This window comes from Cherax quadricarinatus, chromosome 100 (genome assembly GCF_038502225.1).
Source record: "Cherax quadricarinatus isolate ZL_2023a chromosome 100, ASM3850222v1, whole genome shotgun sequence".
Lineage (NCBI taxonomy): Eukaryota > Metazoa > Arthropoda > Malacostraca > Decapoda > Parastacidae > Cherax > Cherax quadricarinatus.
The window spans coordinates 1646821-1670629 of NC_091391.1; the positions used below are offsets into that span (position 1 = coordinate 1646821).

A 23809-nucleotide genomic window follows, 5' to 3' on the forward strand; every position below is an offset into this window, starting at 1 on the left:
CATATACACACACACATACACACACACAGAGCAAAGTTGCTGGTTATGGGGGATTTCAACCACAGGGAGATTGACTGGGAAAACCTGGAGCCCCATGGGGGTCCCGAAACATGAAGAGCCAAGATGATGGACGTGGTGCTGGAAAACCTCATGCACCAACATGTTAAGGACACTACCAGAGTGAGAGGGGAGGATGAACAAGCAAGATTGAACCTTGTGTTCACCCTGGGCAGTTCAGACATTGAGGACATCACGTATGAGAGTCCCCTAGGAGCTAGCGACCATGTGGTTCTGTGCTTTGAATATATAGTAGAGCTGCAAGTGGAGAGAGTAACAGGAGTTGAATGGGAAAAGCCTGACTATAAAAGAGAGGACTACATAGGGTTGATGAATTTCCTGCAGGAGGTCCCATGGGACAGAGAACTGGCAGGAAAGCCAGTAAATGAAATGATGGAATATGTAACAGCAAAATGCAAGGAGGCAGTGGAAAGGTTTATTCCCAAGGGCAACAGAAACAACGGGAAGACCAGAACGAGCCCCTGGTTTACCCGACGGTGTAAGGAGGCAAAAACAAAGTGCAATAGAGAATGGAAAAAGTACAGAAGGCAGAGAACACACGAAAATAGGGAGATCAGTCGCAGAGCCAGGAACAAGTATGCACAGGTAAGGAGGGAGGCCCAGCGACAGTATGAAAATGACATAGCATCGAAAATCAAGACTGACCTGAAACTGTTGTATAGCCACATCAGGAGGAAGACAACAGTCAAAGACCAGGTGATCAGATTAAGAACAGAAGGGGGAGAATTCACAAGAAATGACCAGGAGGTATGTGAGGAGCTAAACAGGAGATTTAAGGAAGTTTTTACAGTAGAGACAGGAAGGGCTGTGGGAAGTCAGCACAGAAGGGAACATCAAAAGGGAATATACCACCAAGTGTTGGATGACATACGAACAACCGAGGAGGAGGTGAAGAAGCTGCTAAGTGACCTTGATACCTCAAAGGCGATGGGACCGGACAACATCTCCCTATGGGTCCTTAGAGAAGGAGCAGAGATGCTGTGCATGCCTCTAACCACAATCTTCAACACATCCCTTGAAACTGGGCAACTACCTGAGAAATGGAAGACAGCAAATGTAGTCCCCATATTTAAGAAAGGAAACAGAAACGAGGCGCTAAACTACAGACCTGTGTCTCTGACATGTATTGTGTGCAAAGTCATGGAGAAGATAATCAGAAGGAGAGTGGTCGAACACCTGGAACGGAACAAGATTATAAATGAAAACCAGCATGGGTTCATGGAAGGCAAATCTTGTATCACAAACCTCCTGGAGTTTTATGACAAGGTAACAGAAGTAAGACACGAGAGAGAGGGGTGGGTTGATTGCCTTTTCCTAGACTGCAGGAAGGCCTTTGACACAGTTCCCCACAAAAGATTAGTGCAGAAGCTGGAGGATCAGGCGCATGTAACAGGGAGGGCACTGCAATGGATCAGGGAATACCTGACAGGGAGGCAGCAACGAGTCATGGTACGTGAAGAGGTATCACAGTGGGTGCCTGTGACGAGCGGGGTCCCACAGGGGTCAGTTCTAGGGCCAGTACTATTTTTGATATATGCGAACGACATGATGGAAGGAATAGACTCTGAAGTGTCCCTATTCGCAGATGATGTGAAGTTGATGAGAAGAATTAAATCGGACGAGGATGAGGCAGGACTGCAAAGAGACCTGGACAGGCTAGACATGTGGTCCAGAAACTGGCTTCTCGAATTCAATCCTGCCAAGTGCAAAGTCATGAAGATTGGGGAGGGGCAAAGAAGACCGCAGACAGAGTATAGGCTAGGTGGACAAAGACTACAGACCTCACTCAGGGAGAAAGACCTCGGGGTGACCATAACACTGAGCACGTCACCGGAGGCACACATCAACCAAATAACTGCTGCAGCATACGGGCGCCTGGCAAACCTGAGAATAGCGTTCCGATACCTTAATAAGGAATCATTCAAGACACTGTACACTGTGTATGTTAGGCCCATACTGGAGTATGCAGCACCAGTCTGGAACCCACACCTGGTCAAGCACGTCAAGAAGTTAGAGAAAGTACAAAGGTTTGCAACAAGGCTAGTCCCAGAGCTCAAGGGAATGTCGTACGAGGAAAGGTTAAGGGAAATCGGACTGACGACACTGGAGGACAGAAGGGTCAGGGGAGACATGATAACGACATACAAGATACTGCGGGGAATAGACAAGGTGGACAGAGATAGGATGTTCCAGAGAGGGGACACAGAAACAAGGGGTCACAATTTGAAGCTGAAGACTCAGACGAGTCACAGGGACGTTAGGAAGTATTTCTTCAGTCATAGAGTCGTCAGGAAGTGGAATAGCCTAGCAAGTGAAGTAGTGGAGGCAGGAACCATACATAGTTTTAAGAAGAGGTATGATAAAGCTCAGGAAGCAGAGAGAGAGAGGACCTAGTAGCAATCAGTGAAGAGGCGGGGCCAGGAGCTGAGTCTCGACCCCTGCAACCACAATTAGGTGAGTACAATTAGGTGAGTACACACACAATTCAAATAAGGCCAAAGAATATTTGGAAATGCCAGAAGAGCATCAAATGAGTTTACTTTGTACATGTCAAGAATATAGCTACCATTCCCAGCTCCCTCCCTACAATGTTATTTCACATCACTAAGAACAACAATAATAATAATAATAATCATAAAATAATAGTAATAATAATAAAACAATAATAATAAGAGATTTTATAATTTTTGTGCATTTGTTTTTTCGAGAAATTCATGAGTACTCGCACATCAAATCTTAAATACAACAGCTACCATAAAAAAAAGAATATTAATTAATATTCAAGACTGACAGTATGATCATTAGGATCATAAACTCTAGAAAAGAGATGTGTTACCAACTAAAACTTAAAAATATGAACAAATCCTCGACTCTTGGCAATGGCCATCGCATAATCGGTTAGCTACATGCAAAAAGAATCTTTCTGCAAATGATTTCTCCCCATGCTTGTCATACGTATAAGCTTATGACAGTTTCTCACTCACTGGGTTGTGGCCCCCAAGGAAAAGCTGAAAGAAAGGAGTACCCTCAACAAATAGTGGGCTGTCTTGCAAAACAACCGAGAAATACATGTACAGTGGACCCCTGCTTAACGATCACCTCCCAATGCGACCAATTATGTAAGTGTATTTATGTAAGTGTGTTTGTACGTCAATGTTTGGGGGTCTGAAATGGACTAATCTAATTCACAATATTCCTTATGGGAACAAATTCAGTCAGTACTGGCACCTGAACATACTTCTGGAGTGAAAAAATATCGTTAACCGGGGGGTCCACTGTATTACATTATCTCTATTTTGTAGAAGATGCATCAATGTAAGTGATTTGTATCATTATTACACAAATGTGATGCAAGGTAAGATTCTATACATAAATAACCTGCACATAATAGAAGTTTACGATGATGTTTTGGTCTGACTTGGACCATGTACAAAGCCACACTAATTCAAAGAACGTGACTTTGTAAATAATCAAAGTTGGACCGAAATGTTGTGGTAAGCTTCTCTCTCCTATGTGCTAGTTATGTGTGTATTGTTCCAGTCACTGTTCTCAAAACAAGTTACTATGGCACTGGCATCAACATTTTTTTCTTTTTTGGGTACCCCTGTCTTGGTGGGAGACGGCTGGTGCGTCAAAATAAAAACTGTATCAAATATTTTAATCTGAACAAACATAGAGCAGCTATTAACCGCATAAGATAACATGCCTTCTCACCAGGATGACTGATAACATGCCTTCATTCTGGAATAGTTATTTCTATAAGACAATATGAAATTTTTGTATGGTTGCTATGGCACTTTAAGCAGGTACAGTATACTACAGCTGTAACAATACGTACTTCTTTCTTTCAACACACTAGCTGTATCCCACCAAGGCGGGGTGACCCAAAAGGAAAAACGAAAGTTTCTCCTTTTACATTTAGTAATATATACAGGAGAAGGGGTTACTAGCCCCTTGCTCCCGGCATTTTAGTCGCCTCTTACAACACGCATGACTTACGAAGGAAGAATTCTGTTCCACAATACAACCTTACAATACTTTAATATTTAGCAATACAGTACTTACTGTAAATTTGTACATCATTTTAAGTGTCATCTATTGTATTCCTACATTCAGATATATGCAATGTAGATTTCTTCTACTTGTAAATAAGCCTAAAGTGCAGTGCCTGTGTTATGAAGAAAGGGTGGGGATATTTGCTGTTTAAAGTGGCATCTGAACTGTAGTATCGGCATGCTTATGGCAAAACAGTGATGGAGTGAATGGTGGTGAAAGTGATTTCTTTTTTAGGTCACTCTACTTTGGTGGAAGACGGCAATTAATACCCTGAGGGGTTGCTAAATTTCCTTTAAGACACACTATAGCATTGGTGTGTGGATAATATAAAAATCCTATGCATATAAAGAAATCAAGATGACTGTCAAGACCCTTAAAAGTTTTGCATACACTGAGCAAATACAATGACAAATTGGTGACTGAATGCAACATAGGTAAGTGCCACATTGGGGAAAGTAGGATTAATTGAAAACATTATATGAGAATACTGACTGTGTGTTAAGTCTGGATAACACTGGAGTGCTCCACGGGCAAGTGGAAAGGAATTCTTCCTCTTTAAGGCATGTGTCATAAGGGGTTACTATAATGCCGAGAGCAGGTGGTTAGCAACCCCTTCTCCAGCACCTGAGTCCTGGAGGTGGGAAGTACAGTGCTTGCACTCCATAGGAGGGGCTTGGGATATTTGCTGGTTAGAATGACATCTGAACTGTCGTATCAATGTGCCTCTTACAAGACAGTAATGGTGTGAATGGCGGTGAAGATGTTTCTTGGGTCACCCTGCCTTGGTGGGAGACAACAGACACATTAAAAAAAAAAAATAGAATGGAGAAAGAAAAAGATGTGGAAGGAACAACAGATAAGAGATCACTGGAAGGCCACATCAGTGTATTAGTGAGAAACTCCTCCTATACCACAAACTTTCAAAGTACATTTCAGATATGTAACGTCCATGATTGGCTAATTGCAGTTGGTGTTCGTAAAACAAATCTAAAGGAATGATGCAGAATGGCTCCCAGAGTTAAGAAATGTGAATTAAAAAGAAAGATACCAAAATTCGTTTTTGGTAGAGTTACGACAACCAAACAAAAAATCTTAAAAAAACAGGATAAAACAGATATGTTAAGAAATATTTCTTAGCACCATCAACTAGAACAATAGGACACAGCTGTAAAATAGTATAAAAAAAATTTACCAAAAGACCACTAGCAAAATATTTCTTTCCAACGAAGTATATTGATGGAATGAAATCCACAAGGATCAGGATGCTCTACAACCACTGAAAATTTTTAAAAATTAATAAAAATTACTGAAGATGAGGTACTACATTCATAGCTCTGATCCAGTAACTACTAACGGGTATAATAGGTAATCACATATACATAAACATACACACATACCACAAAAACGCTGAAACAAAAGCTACCGTTTAAGAAGGTCCTCAAACTCGGATTCGGAGACATTAAATCCTATACTCAGCCTGTTGCTACTACTCACTAAGCTTGCCTCCGTCTGATCTATAGTAACAGTACGCTGGTGATCATTTGCTTGATCAAGTAAAACTTGTGCCTTTGCACCATTTTCACTACCACTAACTGCTTGATTAATAGGTGAGGGACTATGAAAATCAGAATTAGTTTCTAGAGCGCCAGCAAAAGTTAGGCGAGGCATTGATGGCTCACTGCTAGAATGAGTTGTATCTAATTTCAAGTTCAGATTGGGCGCATTGTGTGAATTTAATGGCTGTCCAACCGTATCATAACTCCGGGAAGGAAGATTAACTTCAGAATGAACACTATGACTCTGAGGCAATATTAATGGATTACCATTTGTAGTTACTTGTGAAGATGTCATTATGTGTTGCTGATACACAGGTGGACCAAGGTTAGGATCCTGACTCTGACTAATACTAGCTGTTGCTTCCTGAAGCTTGAACAGCATCTCACTGAGATCAGTTGTGTCTCCTGAAGTGTCTAGCAGCTTAGGTGCATCACAACCATCTCCGTTTCCGCTAACTACCAATCCCGTTCCTTCGCTCAACAGTCGTGGCAGGTCCTCCGCTGTAATGTCTAAGTCGCCGAGGGGCATCTGTTGCATTGTATTAACCTGAGGTATGGTAGACGTAGACATAAGGGAAGAATCAATATTTGATAAAGGCAAACAAGAAGAGATGGCAGAAACTGAATTAGTGTTATGGCTGGTAAAATTGGGGACTTGAAGAGGTAGACTTGAGGTTACACTTGTGACTGCTGATGTGTGTGGGACACACGATGCTGCTTGACTCATGGTCAAACTAGTACTGCTCACTGAAACATGATCATTATTTATTGGCATGCTAAAATGTTGGGCAGAGACTGGTAAACCTGTGGTCCCTTCAGGCATGGTAGATGACGACGACGACGATGATGGTGATGATGAAGTGGTTGATATGGAAGTTTGTAAATGACCGGGACCTAAATTAGGCTCAGAAGAGATCTGGGCAGAAAGGCTAAATGAAGAGAGGTCCAAACTATGGGTTGCATCCTCAAGGGCCTTGTTGACACAACCAACACTATTATACTCTTCAACCTTCCTTTGATATGTTGCAATATCAATGCCTACAATATTACAGTGTAGACTCTGGTCACCATTAAGTACAACAGTAGACTTCTGGTCTAGACCTTTTTCACACATCTCTCTCTCTTTTCGAATTCTCTTTGAAGCAGTTTCATCGAGTTTATCATCCATTTCCAATTCTTGTTTTATCACATCTGTATTTACTGGTGCTGTTAAACTGTTTTTCATTAATGCTGAACTTGCATCAGTAGAACAAAGAATGGTAGGCGAGTGTGACTGTTCTTGTTCTTTGTAAACACCGCTTGCAATTCCCAGGACTCTGGCAAGATAATCACACACCTGAAAAGGAAATATAATTGAGAGAGAAATATATACTAAACATAGAAGGTGACAGGAAAAGAAAGTGCAGGAGGGCCCAACTCATACAGCAGGTTAGGTTCTGGGCTACTGTAGGGCCCTGCTTATACAGCAGGTTAGGTTCCCAGCTACTGTAGAGTCCTGTTTATACAGTAGGTTAGGTTCTGGGCTACTGTAGGGCCCTGCTTATACAGCAGGTTAGGTTCCCGGCTACTGTAGAGTCCTGTTTATACAGCAGGTTAGGTTCTGGGTTACTGTAGGGCCCTGCTTTAACAACATGTTAGGTTTTGGGCTACTGTAGGGTACTGCTTATACAGCAGGTTAGGTTCTGGGCTACTGCTGTAAAGCAAAAATTGCTGTAAAGTGAAACACAGCCTTTTTCACTTTCAAATGTAAATGAAAGTCTGATAACATGTTTACACTATCATATATTAAGTGAGCAATAGAGCCAGACCTAAAAAATGCATGTACAGTACACACATTAATTACAATAAAATATTTCTGCCCTTAGCTTATAAAGTGGTGAATATATTTATTGCAGGAAGTCTGAATAAATGAAGAACGGGTATAACCAAAAACCGCTGCATTAGCAAAACGCCGTAAAGCGTTTGCAAACAGCTCCAGGGAAAAATCTCTACCTTTCCCCTGAAGCATGTTTATTCTCTTCTCTGAGGCTGTGAGTTCCAAATTAGAACTACTGAAAAATCTGGAAGTACCATGTAAACGCATAATACCATATATAACCTGCATCCAATTTGTTCAGTTTGCCTTTGAAAAAAAAATCTCGTTTAATCTAAAAATTTCACTAACATCTATTAATATAAAGTACTGATAATGTTACAAAGGCAATGTTTAGGGTCCAGCTTTCTAAAATGTTTAGACAAGCTGTTCAATGTACAGTGGAACCCCAGTTTTCGTCTCTAATCCATTCCAGACGGTCAGCCAAAAACTGATTTGTACAAAAATTGAAGCAATATTTCCCATAAGAAATAATGTAAATCCAATTAATGTGTTCCAGACACCCAAAAATATTAAAAAAAAAATACACTTTATAGAGAATAACTGTAGTTTTACATACAGAAAACAATGAGAAATATATATAAAGTATATACTAATGAAATGGTTAAATGAACATTGAACATCACTTTACCTTATTGAAGACCCGTTGGTGTATGTAAGATGTTGAGGAGGGAAGAGGGAGGAGAGGTTATCTCTACCACCACCACTACCACCACCACTACCACCATCACTACCACCCTCTACCACCACCACTACCACCCTCTACCACCACCACTACCACCCTCTACCACCATCACTACCACCACCACTACCACCACCACCACCACTACCACCCTCTACCACCATCACTACCACCCTCTACCACCATCACTACCACCCTCTACCACCATCACTACCACCCTCTACCACCAGCACTACCACCCTCTACCACCACCACTACCACCACCACTACCACCACCACTCCACCATCTACCACCACCACTACCACCCTCTACCACCATCACTACCACCCTCTACCACCATCACTCCACCCTCTACCACCATCACTACCACCCTCTACCACCATCACTACACTACCACCATCACTACCACCCTCTACCACCATCACTACCACCCTCTACCACCATCACTACCACCCTCTACCACCATCACTACCACCCTCTACCACCATCACTACCACCCTCTACCACCATCACTACCACCCTCTACCACCACCACTACCACCCTCTACCGCCATCACTACCACCATCACTACCACCCTCCACCACCACCAGTACCACCCTCTACCACCATCACTACCACTCTCTACTACCATCATCACTACCACCATCACTACCACCCTCTACTACCACCATCACTACCACCATCACTACCACCATCACTTCCACCCTCTACCACCACCATCACTACCACCCTCTACTACCACCATTACAACCACTACCACCCTCTACTACCACCATCACTACCACCATCACTACCACTCTCTACCACCGCCATCACTACCACCATCACTACCAACCCTCTACCACCACCATCACTACCACCCTCTACCACCACCACTACCACCCTCTACCACCATCACTACCACCCTCTACCACCATCACTACCACCATCACTACCACCCTCTACCACCATCACTACCACCCTCTACCACCACCACTACCACCACCACTACCACCCTCTACCACCACCACTACCACCCTCTACCACCATCACTACAATCCTCTTTCACCTTCACTACCACCCTTTACCACCATCACTACCACCCTCTACCACCATCACTACCACCCTCTACCACCATCACTACCACCCTCTACCACCATCACTACCATCCTCTACCACCACCACTACCACCCTCTACCACCTTCACTACCACCTTCTACCACCATCACTACCACCATCTACCACCTTCACTACCACCATCTGCCACCATCATTACCACCCTCTACCACCATCACTACCACCACCACTACCACCCTCTACCACCATCACTACCACCCTCTACCACCATCACTACCACCCTCTACCACCATCACTACCACCCTCTACCACCACCACTACCACCCTCTACCACCATCACTACCACCCTCTACCACCATCACTACCACCCTCTACCACCACCACTACCACCCTCTACCACCATCACTACCACCCTCTACCACCATCACTACCACCCTCTACCACCATCACTACCACCATCACTACCACCATCACTACCACCCTCTACCACCACCATCACTACCACCATCACTACCACCCTCTACCACTACCACCCTCTACCACCATCACTACCACCCTCTACCACCATCACTACCACCCTCTACCACCACCACTACCACCCTCTACCACCATCACTACCACCCTCTACCACCACCACTACCACCCTCTACCACCATCACTACCACCCTCTACCACCACCACTACCACCCTCTACCACCATCACTACCACCCTCTACCACCATCACTACCACCCTCTACCACCACCACTACCACCCTCTACCACCACCACTACCACCCTCTACCACCACCACTACCACCCTCTACCACCACCACTACCACCCTCTACCACCATCACTACCACCCTCTACCACCATCACTACCACCCTCTACCACCACCACTACCACCCTCTACCACCATCACTACCACCCTCTACCACCACCACTACCACCCTCTACCACCACCACTACCACCCTCTACCACCATCACTACCACCCTCTACCACCACCACTACCACCCTCTACCACCATCACTACCACCCTCTACCACCACCACTACCACCCTCTACCACCACCACTACCACCCTCTACCACCACCACTACCACCCTCTACCACCATCACTACCACCCTCTACCACCACCACTACCACCCTCTACCACCACCACTACCACCCTCTACCACCACCACTACCACCCTCTACCACCACCACTACCACCCTCTACCACCACCACTACCACCCTCTACCACCACCACTACCACCCTCTACCACCATCACTACCACCCTCTACCACCATCACTACCACCCTCTACCACCACCACTACCACCCTCTACCACCACCACTACCACCCTCTACCACCATCACTACCACCCCACCATCTCTACCACCATACCACCCTCTACCACCATCACTACCACCCTCTACCACCACCACTACCACCCTCTACCACCACCACTACCACCCTCTACCACCATCACTACCACCCCTACCACCATCACTACCACCCTCTACCACCACCACTACCACATCACCACCATCACTACCACCCTCTACCACCACCACTACCACCCTCTACCACCACCTACCACCCTCTACCACCACCACTACCACCCTCTACCACCCACTACCACCCTCTACCACCACCACTACCACCCTCTACCACCATACTACCACCCTCTACCACCACCACTACCACCCTCTACCACCATCACTACCACACTCTACCACCACCACTACCACCCCTCTACCACCACCACTACCACCCTCTACCACCACCACTCTACCCCCCTCTACCACCACCACTACCACCCTCTACCACCACCACTACCACCCTCTACCACCACCACTACCACCCTCTACCACCACCACTACCACCCTCTACCACCACCACTACCACCCTCTACCACCACCACTACCACCCTCTACCACCACCACTACCACCCTCTACCACCACCACTACCACCCTCTACCACTATCACTACCAATCTCTACCACCATCACTACCACCCTCTACCACCACCACCACCACCCTCTACCATCATCACAACCACTACCACCCTCTACCACCATCACTACCACCCTCTACCACCACCACTACCACCCTCTACCACCACCACTACCACCCTCTACCACCATCACTACCACCCTCTACCACCATCACTACCACCCTCTACCACCACCACTACCACCCTCTACCACCACCACTACCACCCTCTACCACCATCACTACCACCCTCTACCACCACCACTACCACCCTCTACCATCATCACAACCACTACCACCCTCTACCACCATCACTACCACCCTCTATGAGTAACAAAGGCAGATTGAGTCACAAACTATGAGCAGCTGCGTCCCGCCGGTAGGCGGACGCGTCTGGTACAGACAATTTCCAAGCGGATGTATGAAAACAGGGAAAATTTCATCAAAAAAGTGGTCAAAAACTGAACTGTAAAGTGAATGATGGTGAAAGTGTTTCTTTGTTTCTTTTTCGTGTCACCCTCCCTCAGTGGGAGATGGCCAGTGTTAAAAGAAATCTGAATCGTGTTATCTGTGCACTCTCGGCAAGACAGTTGCTGAAAGTGATGATGAATGTACGTCGTCTTTGGGCTACCCAACTTTGAAGGGAGCTAAGAAAAATATATACTTACCTTGACAGTACTGACACTTGCCGGGTCTTCGCTCATCACTTGGTTACTGACGCTTTCTTCACCATTCCTGGCAAGTGACTTCTCATTCTTGACTACTGCCATCTGCTTCACAACATTATCTGAGTCCAACTTGCTGCTCTCCACATTATCTGAACATTCAGAGTCCTTATTTAATATAGGAACATTGTGCTTGTGACCAAATTCTTGACCATCATTGTACAAAATATCTTGGAAAGGTTCCATTTGTTTTTCAAAGTCTTCTTTAAACTCTTTAAGAAGACTTTGCAATATACAAAATTTGTCTTGCCATGACCACTGTGAACTACTGGCATTGCTTCCCTGGGCTTGAAAGCAAAGTACCTGCCATGGAGTCAAGTTCTCGACCAGACGTTTACCGACTGCTTTCTGGATCTCTTCAGAGCTATAACCACTAAGAATCTGTAGATACACAAGTGTGGTAAGAATCATATTTGCTACAATGCCTTTTCAATCATCTATGTAAGTTACTAAGTCCATAATAAGTGAAGAGGAACATGTGTAATCCACATTTATTTAGTAAACCCAAACACACTTAATACCTTACCTGATTGAACAAAATACAATACTGTACATTGATTTTTCTCTCTCATTGTAACTAAGGCATATAGAATACAGAAAGCAGAAAAAGGCAGAATACCGTGACTGCAGCAATACACAAATAACCTGTACACACAAATAAATGAAACTTGTGACGATATTTCAGTCTGACTTGAGTTTGGTTTCTATGTGTAAGAAACTAATCAATACAGTGGACCCCCGACTTACGATCAGCTCCCAACTCGAACAATTATGTGAGTGTATTTTTGTAAGTGCTTTTGTAAGTGTATTTTTGGGGGTCTGAAATAGACTAATCTAATTTACAATATTTCTTATGGGAGCAAATTCGTTCGGTAACGGCACCCGAACAGACTTCGTAAGTCAGGGGTCCACTGTATACTGCTTCACACAGTATATAACTCTATTTCATATAGTACACAAATCATATATCCACAAATTGCAATTAGTAATCGTATTTCATGCTTTAATCAGGTAATTATACTGTTTATAATATTGCTCTTATTTCTCCCTTAATAATTCTTTGATCACCTTACTGTGGTCATCTTACTATGGTTGAGGGACTGATTACCTCACCTCTCCATTACATTTCTTATCTCCAGTGTTGATCATCTGTATTTCAACTGAAGATGCCTGGTAAGGATGGGGCACTCTTTTTTGAAAAGAAAGATGCCTAACTGCTGCACGTTTGTCTTATTCATCTATGATACTGTGACTGGAACAATACACAAATAACCCGCATGTAGGAGAGAGAGAAAATCTTACGACATCGTTTCGGTCCAACTTTTCTCTCTCCTATGTATGGGTTATTTGTGTGTTCATCTGGTCTGTGCTGCACACCAATAATGGAGTCAAAAATACTGTCATTTAATTCCTGCCATTTTCTTATAACTGCACATGCAGTCCTAAATTTCTGAGATATATCTGGAGTTTCTGGAGTTTATCTGGAGAGAGTTCCGGGGGTCAACGCCCCCGCGGCCCGGTCTGTGACCAGGCCTCCTTAGGTCAGTGTCCCAGGATGCGACCCACACCAGTCAACTAACACCCAGGTACCCATTTTACTGATGGGGAACATAGACAACAGGTGGAAAGAAACACGTCCAATGTTTCTACTCTGGCTGGGAATCGAACCCAGGCCCTCACCGTGTGAAGCGAGAGCGTTAACCACCAGGCCACCAGGCCTGGCTTCAATTCTTCCCGTGTACAGTTTCCCACATGTCAAACAGGTATAGCGGAGGCGAGTTGTAGGAGGAACTGAACGCTTCTTCCGTCTAGGTAACTCAAGAAATGCCACATTCCCGGCCAATAAAGAGTATTGCACGCCTTGTACGCCTTGTGGTTAAAAATACTATTATCAAAATTATCTCTTTTCTTAACTATTACAAGCTTTGTGTTCTCAAAAATACCATCATTAACATTATTTTCTTTACTATTATAAGCTTTCAAAAAATTAAGATCAGTTAACTAGTGCAGTAGCTTACCTTTTCTAACATGTTAACAGGTGAAGCAGCAGGTGGTGGAGGTTGATTTGTGGCTGCTGCTGCAGATCTGGCCGGCCCACCTCTCGAGCCTCTGCCTTTGCTACGACTTCCTCTTCTTCCCCGGCGGCTTCTGCCTCGGCCTGGTTTAACTGGTGTCAGCTCATGAGGAACATCAAACTGAGGGGTCTGTGTATTTGTGAGAGGTGGTGTGTATGAGGCAGTTTCGGTGGGTGTAGGCTGGGTAGTCAGAGTCTCCATAGGTAAACTGGGTTCTCCGCTAGTCTCTGAAGCTTGAGTGCCTGGGGTAGGGCTTAGAACTGACTTATTTACTTCACCCCCATCATCTGTTATGGTCTTGAAAGAATCTGATAATGTTTTAATAGCAGAATAAGACTGCTTAAGGTCACTTTGGAGTTCTTGACGATGATCAGGAAATTTTTTATAATGGGCTTCAATTCTTCCCATGTACAGTTTCCCACATGTCAAACAGGTATAGCGGAGGCGAGTTGTAGGAGGAACTGAACGCTTCTTCCGTCTAGGTAACTCAACTGCTGGAAAAAATGCACCAATATTAAATACAGGTAAGGTACCTAGGGATTGGCAGAGAGCATGCATAGTTCCTTTGTATAAAGGCAAAGGGGACAAAAGAGAGTGCAAAAATTATAGGGGGATAAGTCTGTTGAGTATACCTGGTAAAGTGTATGGTAGAGTTATTATTGAAAAAATTAAAAGTAAGACTGAGAATAGGGTAGCAGATGAACAAGGAGGCTTTAGGAAAGGTAGGGGGTGTGTGGACCAGGTGTTTACAGTGAAACATAAAAGTGAACAGTATTTAGTTAAGGTTAAAGAGGTCTTTGTGGCATTTATAGATTTGGAAAAGGCGTATGACAGGGTGGATAGGGGATCAATGTGGCAGATGTTGCAGGTGTATGGTGTAGGAGGTAGGTTACTGAAAGCAGTGAAGAGTTTTTATGAGGATAGTGAGGCTCAAGTTAGAGTACATAGGAAAGAGGGAAATTATTTCCCAGTAAAAGTAGGCCTTAGACAGGGATGTGTGATGTCACCGTGGTTGTTTAATATATTTATAGATGGGGTTGTAAGAGAAGTAAATGCGAGGGTTTTGACAAGAGGCGTGGAGTTAAAAGATAAGGAATCACACATAAAGTGGGAGTTGTCACAGTTGCTCTTTGCTGATGACACTGTGCTCTTGGGAGATTCTGAAGAGAAGTTGCAGAGATTGGTGGATGAATTTGGTAGGGTGTGCAAAAGAAGAAAATTAAAAGTGAATACAGGAAAGAGTAAGGTTATGAGGATAACAAAAATATTAGGTGATGAAAGATTGGATATCAGATTGGAGGGAGAGAGTATGGAGGAGGTGAATGTATTCAGATATTTGGGAGTGGACGTGTCAGCGGATGGGTCTATGAAGGATGAGGTGAATCATAGAATTGATGAGGGGAAAAGGGTGAGTGGTGCACTTAGGAGTCTGTGGAGACAAAGAACTTTGTCCTTGGAGGCAAAGAGGGGAATGTATGAGAGTATAGTTTTACCAACGCTCTTATATGGGTGTGAAGCATGGGTGATGAATGTTGCAGCGAGGAGAAGGCTGGAGGCAGTGGAGATGTCATGTCTGAGGGCAATGTGTGGTGTGAATATAATGCAGAGAATTCGTAGTTTGGAAGTTAGGAGGAGGTGCGGGATTACCAAAACTGTTGTCCAGAGGGCTGAGGAAGGGTTGTTGAGGTGGTTCGGACATGTAGAGAGAATGGAGCGAAACAGAATGACTTCAAGAGTGTATCAGTCTGTAGTGGAAGGAAGGCGGGGTAGGGGTCGGCCTAGGAAAGGTTGGAGGGAGGGGGTAAAGGAGGTTTTGTGTGCGAGGGGCTTGGACTTCCAGCAGGCGTGCGTGAGCGTGTTTGATAGGAGTGAATGGAGACGAATGGTTTTTAATACTTGACGTGCTGTTGGAGTGTGAGCAAAGTAACATTTATGAAGGGGTTCAGGGAAACCGGCAGGCCAGACTTGAGTCCTGGAGATGGGAAGTACAGTGCCTGCACTCTGAAGGAGGGGTGTTAATGTTGCAGTTTAAAAACTGTAGTGTAAAGCACCCTTCTGGCAAGACAGTAATGGAGTGAATGATAGTGAAAGTTTTTCTTTTTCGGGCCACCCTGCCTTGGTGGGAATCGGCCAGTGTGATAATAAAATAATAATAACATTTTCCCCACATATAAGGCACGACTTCTTTGCCACAAAAAGTCTCAGAAAATCAGTGTGTGTGTGTGTGTGTGTGTCTTATATGCTAAAAATCAGAAACAGAGGTAGATTCTGAGTTACTTACAAGTGGTGATTTCAGTGCTGCAGTACTCGTAAACTGAACTTCTAACAACCTCCGTAAAAACTTCTAACCTCCCTGAAAACTTTCAACAACCTCCTTGAAATCTTCTAACCTCCCTGAAATCTTCAAATAACCTCCCTACAAACTTCTACCAGACTTCCTAAAAAATTGTTTCCCAGATTACTTCAGTGACAGCAGTAGCTATCATAAATTATAATTTACATATTACAGGTACCAAGAGGTAGTAGGTTGGTAGACAGCAACCACCCAGGGAGGTACTACCATCCTGTGGTAGTAGGTTGGTAGACAGCAACCACCCAGGGAGGAACTACTGTCCTGTGGTAGTAGGTTGGTAGACAGCAACCACCCAGGGAGGTACTACCATCCTGTGGTAGTAGGTTGGTAGACAGCAACCACCCAGGGAGGTACTACCATCATGTGGTAGTAGGTTGGTAGACAGCAACCACCCAGGGAGGTACTACCATCATGTGGTAGTAGGTTGGTAGACAGCAACCACCCAGGGAGGTACTACCATCCTGTGGTAGTAGGTTGGTAGACAGCAACCACCCAGGGAGGTACTACCATCCTGTGGTAGTAGGTTGGTAGACAGCAACCACCCAGGGAGGTACTACCATCCTGTGGTAGTAGGTTGGTAGACAGCAACCACCCAGGGAGGTACTACCGTCCTGTGGTAATAGGTTGGTAAACAGCAACCGCCCAGGGAGGTACTACCGTCCTGCCAAGTGAGTGTAAAACGGAAACCTGTAATTGTTTTACATGATGGTAGGATTGCTGGTGTCTTTTGTCTGTCTCATAAACATGCAAGATTTCAGGTATGTCTTGCTACTTCTACTTACACTTAGGTCACACTACACATGCATGTACAAGCATCAATATATATATACACACCCCTCTGGGTTTTCTTCTATTTTCCTACTAGTTCTTGTTCTTGTTTATTTCCTCATATCTCCATGGGAAAGTGGGATAGAATTCTTCCTCTGTAAGCCATGCATGTCATAAGAGGTGACTTAAATGCCGGGAGCAAGGGCCTAGTAACCCCTTCTCCTGTATACATTACTAAAGTTAAAAAGAGAAGCTTTTGTTTTTTCTTTTTGGGCCACCCTGCCTTGGTGGGATATGGTCGGTTTGTTGAAAGACGACGACGACGACGACGAACACAAGAAAGAAGGAACACTGCAACAGGCCTACTGGCTCATGCGAGGCAAGTCCAAGTCACCTCCCAGCTAAAACCAATAACCCACATAGTCAGGTCAGGTCACATCCACTTATGGAAGAGGTACAGCATCAGACCTATTAGCACAAGCTAGTCAGGTCCAACTTACACCCACCCACACTCACTTATGTATTTATCTAACCTATTTTTAAAACTTCTAGGTAGTAGGTTGGTAGACAGCAACCACCCAGGGAGGTACTACCGTCCTGCCAAGTGAATATACAACAGAAGCCTGTAATTGTTTTACATGATGGTAGGATTGCTGGTGTCTTTTTTCTGTCTCATAAACATGCAAGATTTCAGGTACATCTTGCTACTTCTACTTACACTTAGGTCACACTACACATACATGTACAAACATATATACACACCCCTCTGAGTTTTCTTCTATTTTCTTTCTAGTTCTTGTTCTTGTTTATTTCCTCTTATCTCTATGGGGAAGTGGAACAGAATTCTTCCTCCGTAAGCCATGCGTGTTGTAAGAGGCGACTAAAATGCCGGGAGCAAGGGGCTAGTAACCCCTTCTCCCGTATAAATTACTAAATTTAAAAAGAGAAACTTTTGTTTTTCTTTTTGGGCCACCCTGCCTTGATGGGATACGGTCAGTTTGTTAAAAGAAGATTACAGGTACCATCTATAAATAACAGGTAGTGCAAGCCGGGGCTTGGTGGATGAAGACAGATTTTCTCCATTAAACTTGTCGATTTTCTAAACTATTGATCACATCTGGCAGACACTGCAACATCATGGGATCTTGATACAAGAAATTCTTCAACACGTGTCCAACCTTCGGACGAAGACCTACTTACACTAGTGGATGGTTCCACTGTGATTTCTGCCTCCTCCTTGACCCTATGTACTTTCTTCAAGACTGATGGTCTAAACACATCGATTCCAGGCTGAGGGACTGATTATCTCAAATTCCTCCTCTATTTCCACTCTTCTTCTTTGTATTGGACTGATAAAGCCACTGGCTGGTAAAACATTTCCTAAATAAAGATTTCAAATGCTGTACAAGTGTCTCAGTCTTCATTAATCCTGTGAGGGTTTAGAGGCCAAATCTCAGAGTGACACTCAAGGTCCAAGAATTTTCAAAAACATTTTTGTGATTTTTGTCTTATGAAATACAGTGGACCCCCGGTATTCGATATTAATCCGTTCCTGAGAGCTCATCGAATACCAATAATATCGAAAACTGAATCAATTTTCCTCATAAGAAATAATGGAAATCAAATTAATCCGTGCAAGACACCCAAAAGTATGAAAAAAAAAATGTTACTACATGAAATATTAAGTTTAATGCAAGAGAATAATTACAATAACAATAAAATAATTGACACTTACCTTTAATGAAGATCTGGTGATGATTGATGGGATGGGAGGAGGGGAGAGGTGTTAATGTTTAGAAGGGGAATCCCCTTCCATTAGGACTTGAGGTAGCAAGTCCTTTTCCGGGGCTACTTCCCTTCTTTTAATGCCACTAGGACCAGCTTCAGAGTCACTGGACTTTTGTCACACAACATATCTGTCCATAGAGGTCTGTACCTCTCGTTCCTTTATGACTTTCCTAAAGTGTTTCACAACATTGTCAGTGTAATAGTCACCAGCACGGCTTGCAATAGCTGTGTTAGGGTGATTTTCATCCATAAAGGTTTGCACTTCAACTCACTGTGCACACATTTCCTTAATTTTTGAAGTAGGCACAATGGATTCCACAACTGGCATAGGCTTCTCAGGGTTAGCCCCAAACCCTTCAAAATCTTTCTTAATTTCCATACTAATCCTCACCCTTTTTACCACAGGGTTGGCACTAGAAGCTTTCTTGGGGCCTATGGTGACTTATTTTGCAGAAACAAGCATCAAACACAGTGATAATATGGATAATATGGAATGTACTGAATGTATCCTTAGATGCACGCACACTGGCTGGCTTGTAAACACTGGCACACAAGGGGCAGTTCAGACCACATGTGGACAGGTCTCATACGAATCGTATCGAATACCGGGTTTTCAATCGAATACCGAGGAAATTTTTTTTGCGATATAATGCATCGAATACCGATGCCATCGAATACCGGGGGTCCACTGTAGTAGAGAATCCTTTTCTGAAGGTAATAAAACAAAAAGTATGAAATTTGATGGAAAACTGACAAAATTATGCTCTTGCCAATTTTGCTGCGTCAGCGATATTTGTACATCGTCGATTTTGCCAAATCGACTCCTATTTTAGGCCAATTACATTATTCCAGTCGACCAAATTCTTAGCTATTTCGCTAGTATTACTTCTATTTTATTGATTGAGCACAAGAAATCGCCAAGTCAACTATTTCAACTACCCAGTAAAATGATCGGAAATTGGTAATCTGGCCAATTTAACGCAAAGTTCAAAATATTCCAATTTCAAAACAGGGTCCAGAATAAACAATGCAGACATTCCTGGCACTAAACTAACATTTCCTCTGTTCATTAGTTATGTTTTCAGGCTTTACAAATTAATTCCATTTTGATTTTTTATTCATACCAAAAAATAGAGGATTTACTGTTATGCAATGTTGTAATAATTGTATAAATAATATCAGCACATTCGTGAATGTATATTAGACCCACCAGCTGACGCATATCAGACTTGTGACGTCATTTGTTTACTCTTGAACATCGGCAAAAATTTAGCATTTCTGCTACTTTGAGCTCAGTTTCAAGCTATTTCCAGTACTAAAACCAATCAAAATCATCTCTATTTTTGTAATATATCTTTCATTCTATCAAATGAGACCAAGAAATCATGAATACAACTATAAAAACATTGGAAAAAACACCACAAAGTCACTGTTTTAATCTAGAATTACAGTCGGAGTTTTTTCTCTCATGCACTGTGTGCTGCAGGATTTGTTTTATGTGGTACACATTTACCATACAGATGTATTCTCTCATATCTAGGCCCAAATTTACCACTCACAGGTTATCTGAGTGAACTAAGCTCATGGTGTAGATCTATGGCTTGGACCCCGGCTTCAAAGCCGTAGATCTACAGGAGAGACATCCTTGTGGCTTAGCGCTTCTTTTTTTATTATAATAATAATAATACAGGAGAGACCTTGAAATGGTTAAACTGTTTAACTTACACTATTTGTTTCATTAAGAGGGGCATGACGTAGCATACAAAGCAGTATCAAAATCTAAGGACGAATATGATTACCGGATTACCACCATCACCACGTTTGATGGTGCTCATGTTGGCAGTGATGGATTAACAAAATCTACCTAACACTCACTTTCAATCACCAGGCCTAGAAAGTACTTTATTTTTTCCCAGAATATACCTGCCAAAATTGGGATGCCTCATTATTTTTTTTTTTCAACAAGTCGGCCGTCTCCCACCGAGGCAGGGTGACCCACCGAGGCAGGGTGACCCACCGAGGCAGGGTGACCCACCGAGGCAGGGTGACCCACCGAGGCAGGGTGACCCACCGAGGCAGGGTGACCCTAAAAGAAAGAAAATCCCCAAAAAGAAAATACTTTCATCATCATTCAACACTTTCACCTCATATACCAGAAAATACAATATACATCTCACAAAAGAAGTGACTAATTATCTAGCTAAATAAAGGAAGACTAAAAATAATAAAGAATAGACAAAGAATTGCTAATTACTTGTGTTTGGAATGCACTCAACTTTACTCCAATAGCTTTGAATCTAAACAAGAAACATGGCAAAAGGATCTATACTATACTAGAAAAAAGTTAGTACAAATGGCACACTAGTGTACTAATACTCAAGGTATCCTCACAGCAGTACCAATGTACAAATACTCAAAGACGTCCTCATGGGTAGTACACCAGTGACCTAAATTGCAAGTAACATGTACCTATATTACACCCAAAAATTCCCTAAATTCATAGTTATCATGTAACCGAAGTAGAAATACTGTATGTTAACCCGTAAACGGTCCAAGCAGATCTACGTTCACATGTGTAGCGCTACAAAAGTAGATCTACGTTTTTTTTACATATTTTCAATAACAAAAAAAAAGTAGATCAAAGTTTTTTTTACACATTTTCAAATGTAAAAAAACAAAAAGAAGATCTACTTTTTTTACATCCTTTCAAATGTTGAAAAAACGTATATATACGTTTGGACCGTTTACGGGTTAATATATGCTGAAACATTAGTGTATGGAGAGAATTTTGTTCTTAATGCACTGGCTGTCTCCCACAGAGGCAGGGTGACCTAAAAAGAAAAATATAAGCTTTTCTTTTTGTTTTGTAGTTTATACAGAAGGGGTTACTAGCCTCCGTTGCTCCTGGCATTTTAGTTGCCTTTTATGGCACACAACTTAGGGAGAATTGTGTAATTACGGAGAATGGTGCAACTGCCCTTCGTTATATACTAAATACTTTTTTTTTATCACACTGGCCGTCTCCCACCAAGGCAGGGTGACCTGTCAAAGAAACGCTTTCGCCATCATTCACACTATCACTGTCTTGCCAGAGGCATGCAGCTACTAATTAATTACTGCACCTGGCTCGGGTAGTTTGTCGTCAGGGTCAATGTGATGGTGGTCATCATAGTCCGAGTAGCCAACACCGGGGGAGTCCTTGTCTTTATTGTCGTTCTTGAAATTAATAGGATGAAGGTGCTTGAAATCCTTCATCATATGACGAGGTGGTCTTGATATACGACCCGAGCGAGTGCGATTAATTTGTTTGTTTCTCTCTTCGGTTTCATCCTAGGAAGAAATGAAGCTTGTAGAATATTTATATAAAAAATAACTAATTAAAAATCTGAGGCTAGACATTTAGAAACATTTCACTGGGTAACTTTCTCATTTGTTTTACTGGGCAGTAAAGTATATATACCAGTATTTCCTCTCTACTATAGAATACAGTGGACCCTCGACCAACGATGGCATCGTCTAACATTAAATCCGACTAGCGATACATTTTAAAGCAAAAATTTTGTCTCGACTAGCACTAAAAAACTCGACCAACACGATTTGTTCCGTCTGACGCGTCCACTTGTGGCCAGTGTTTACAAGCCAGCCAGTCACCGCGGTCCCATCCAAACATACAATCGGAACATTTCATATTATCACAGCGTTTTTAGTGATTGCACCTGCAAAATAAGTCACCATGGGCCCCAAAAAAGCTTCTAGTGCCAACCCTACAGCAAAAAGGGTGAGAATTACTATGGATATGAAGAAAGAGATCATTGCTTGCTAAATATGAAAGTGGAGTGTGTGTCTCCGAGCTGGCCAGGTTGTACACAAAACCCCTATCAACCATCGCTACTACTGTGGCCAAGAAAACGGCAATCAAGGAAGCTGTTCTTGCCAAAGGTGCAACTATGTTTTCAAAACTGAGATCGCAACTGATAGAAGATGTTGAGAGACTGTTATTGGTGTGGATAAATGAAAAACAGGTAGCAGGAGATAGCATCTCTCAAGCGATCGTATGTGAAAAGGCTAGGAAGTTGCATGAGGATTTAATTAGAAAAATGCCAGCAACTAGTGGTGATGTGAGTGAATTTAAGGCCAGCAAAGGTTGGTTTGAGAGATTTAAGAATCGTAGTGGCATACATAGTGTGATAACCTTTTTTGATGGAAATCACCCTGACGCAGCTACTGCAAGCTGTGTTGGCAACCTGTACACTGACAATGTTGTGAAACACTTTAGGAAAGTCATAAAGGAATGGGAGGTACAGGCCTCTATGGACAGATATGTTGTGTGACAGAGGTCCAGTGACTCTCAAGCTGATCCTAGTGGCATTAAAAGAATAAAGGAAGTAACCCCGGAAAAGGACTTGACACCTCAAGTCCTAACGGAAGGGGATTCCCTTCTAAACACTAACACCATCCATACTCTCCCCTCCTCCCATCCCATCAATCATCACCAGATCTTCAATAAAGGTAAGTGTCATGTAATTGTTCATGTCTTCTTCAGTTTGTGTGTATTAAAATTAATATTTCATGTGGTAAAATTTTTTTTTTTTCAATACTTTGGGGTGTCAGGAACGGATTAATTTGATTTCCATTATTCCTTATGGGGAAAATTAACTCGACTAACAATAATTTTGACTAACAATGAGCTCTCAGGAACGGATTAATATCGTTGGTCGAGGGTCCACTGTATTTGTTTAAAAGGGCACTCAGTCCTTTAGCCTAGAGTCCGTGTGCTCAGTCCAGGCTGGGGGACTGATTACCTCAAACTCCTCACCTTCCAACTTCATCTGCATAG

General features: G+C 43.1%; 1 protein-coding gene across 2 annotated transcripts in view; it reads right to left on the bottom strand.

Moving 5' to 3' along the window:
• Positions 1-23809, bottom strand: part of LOC128704666 (serine-rich adhesin for platelets-like) — a 37198-nt gene that overhangs the window by 2181 nt on the left and 11208 nt on the right. For both annotated transcript variants that reach the window (XM_070079561.1, XM_053799798.2), the window contains exons 6-9: positions 22095-22302; positions 14007-14554; positions 11932-12369; positions 1-7026 (exon numbers count right to left, since the gene is read on the bottom strand). The exon at positions 1-7026 is cut by the window's left edge and continues 2181 nt beyond it. In XM_070079561.1, coding sequence (XP_069935662.1) covers positions 5554-7026; positions 11932-12369; positions 14007-14554; positions 22095-22302 — 2667 coding nt within the window. In that variant the 3' untranslated portion in view covers positions 1-5553. The remainder of the gene's footprint in view (positions 7027-11931; positions 12370-14006; positions 14555-22094; positions 22303-23809) is intronic.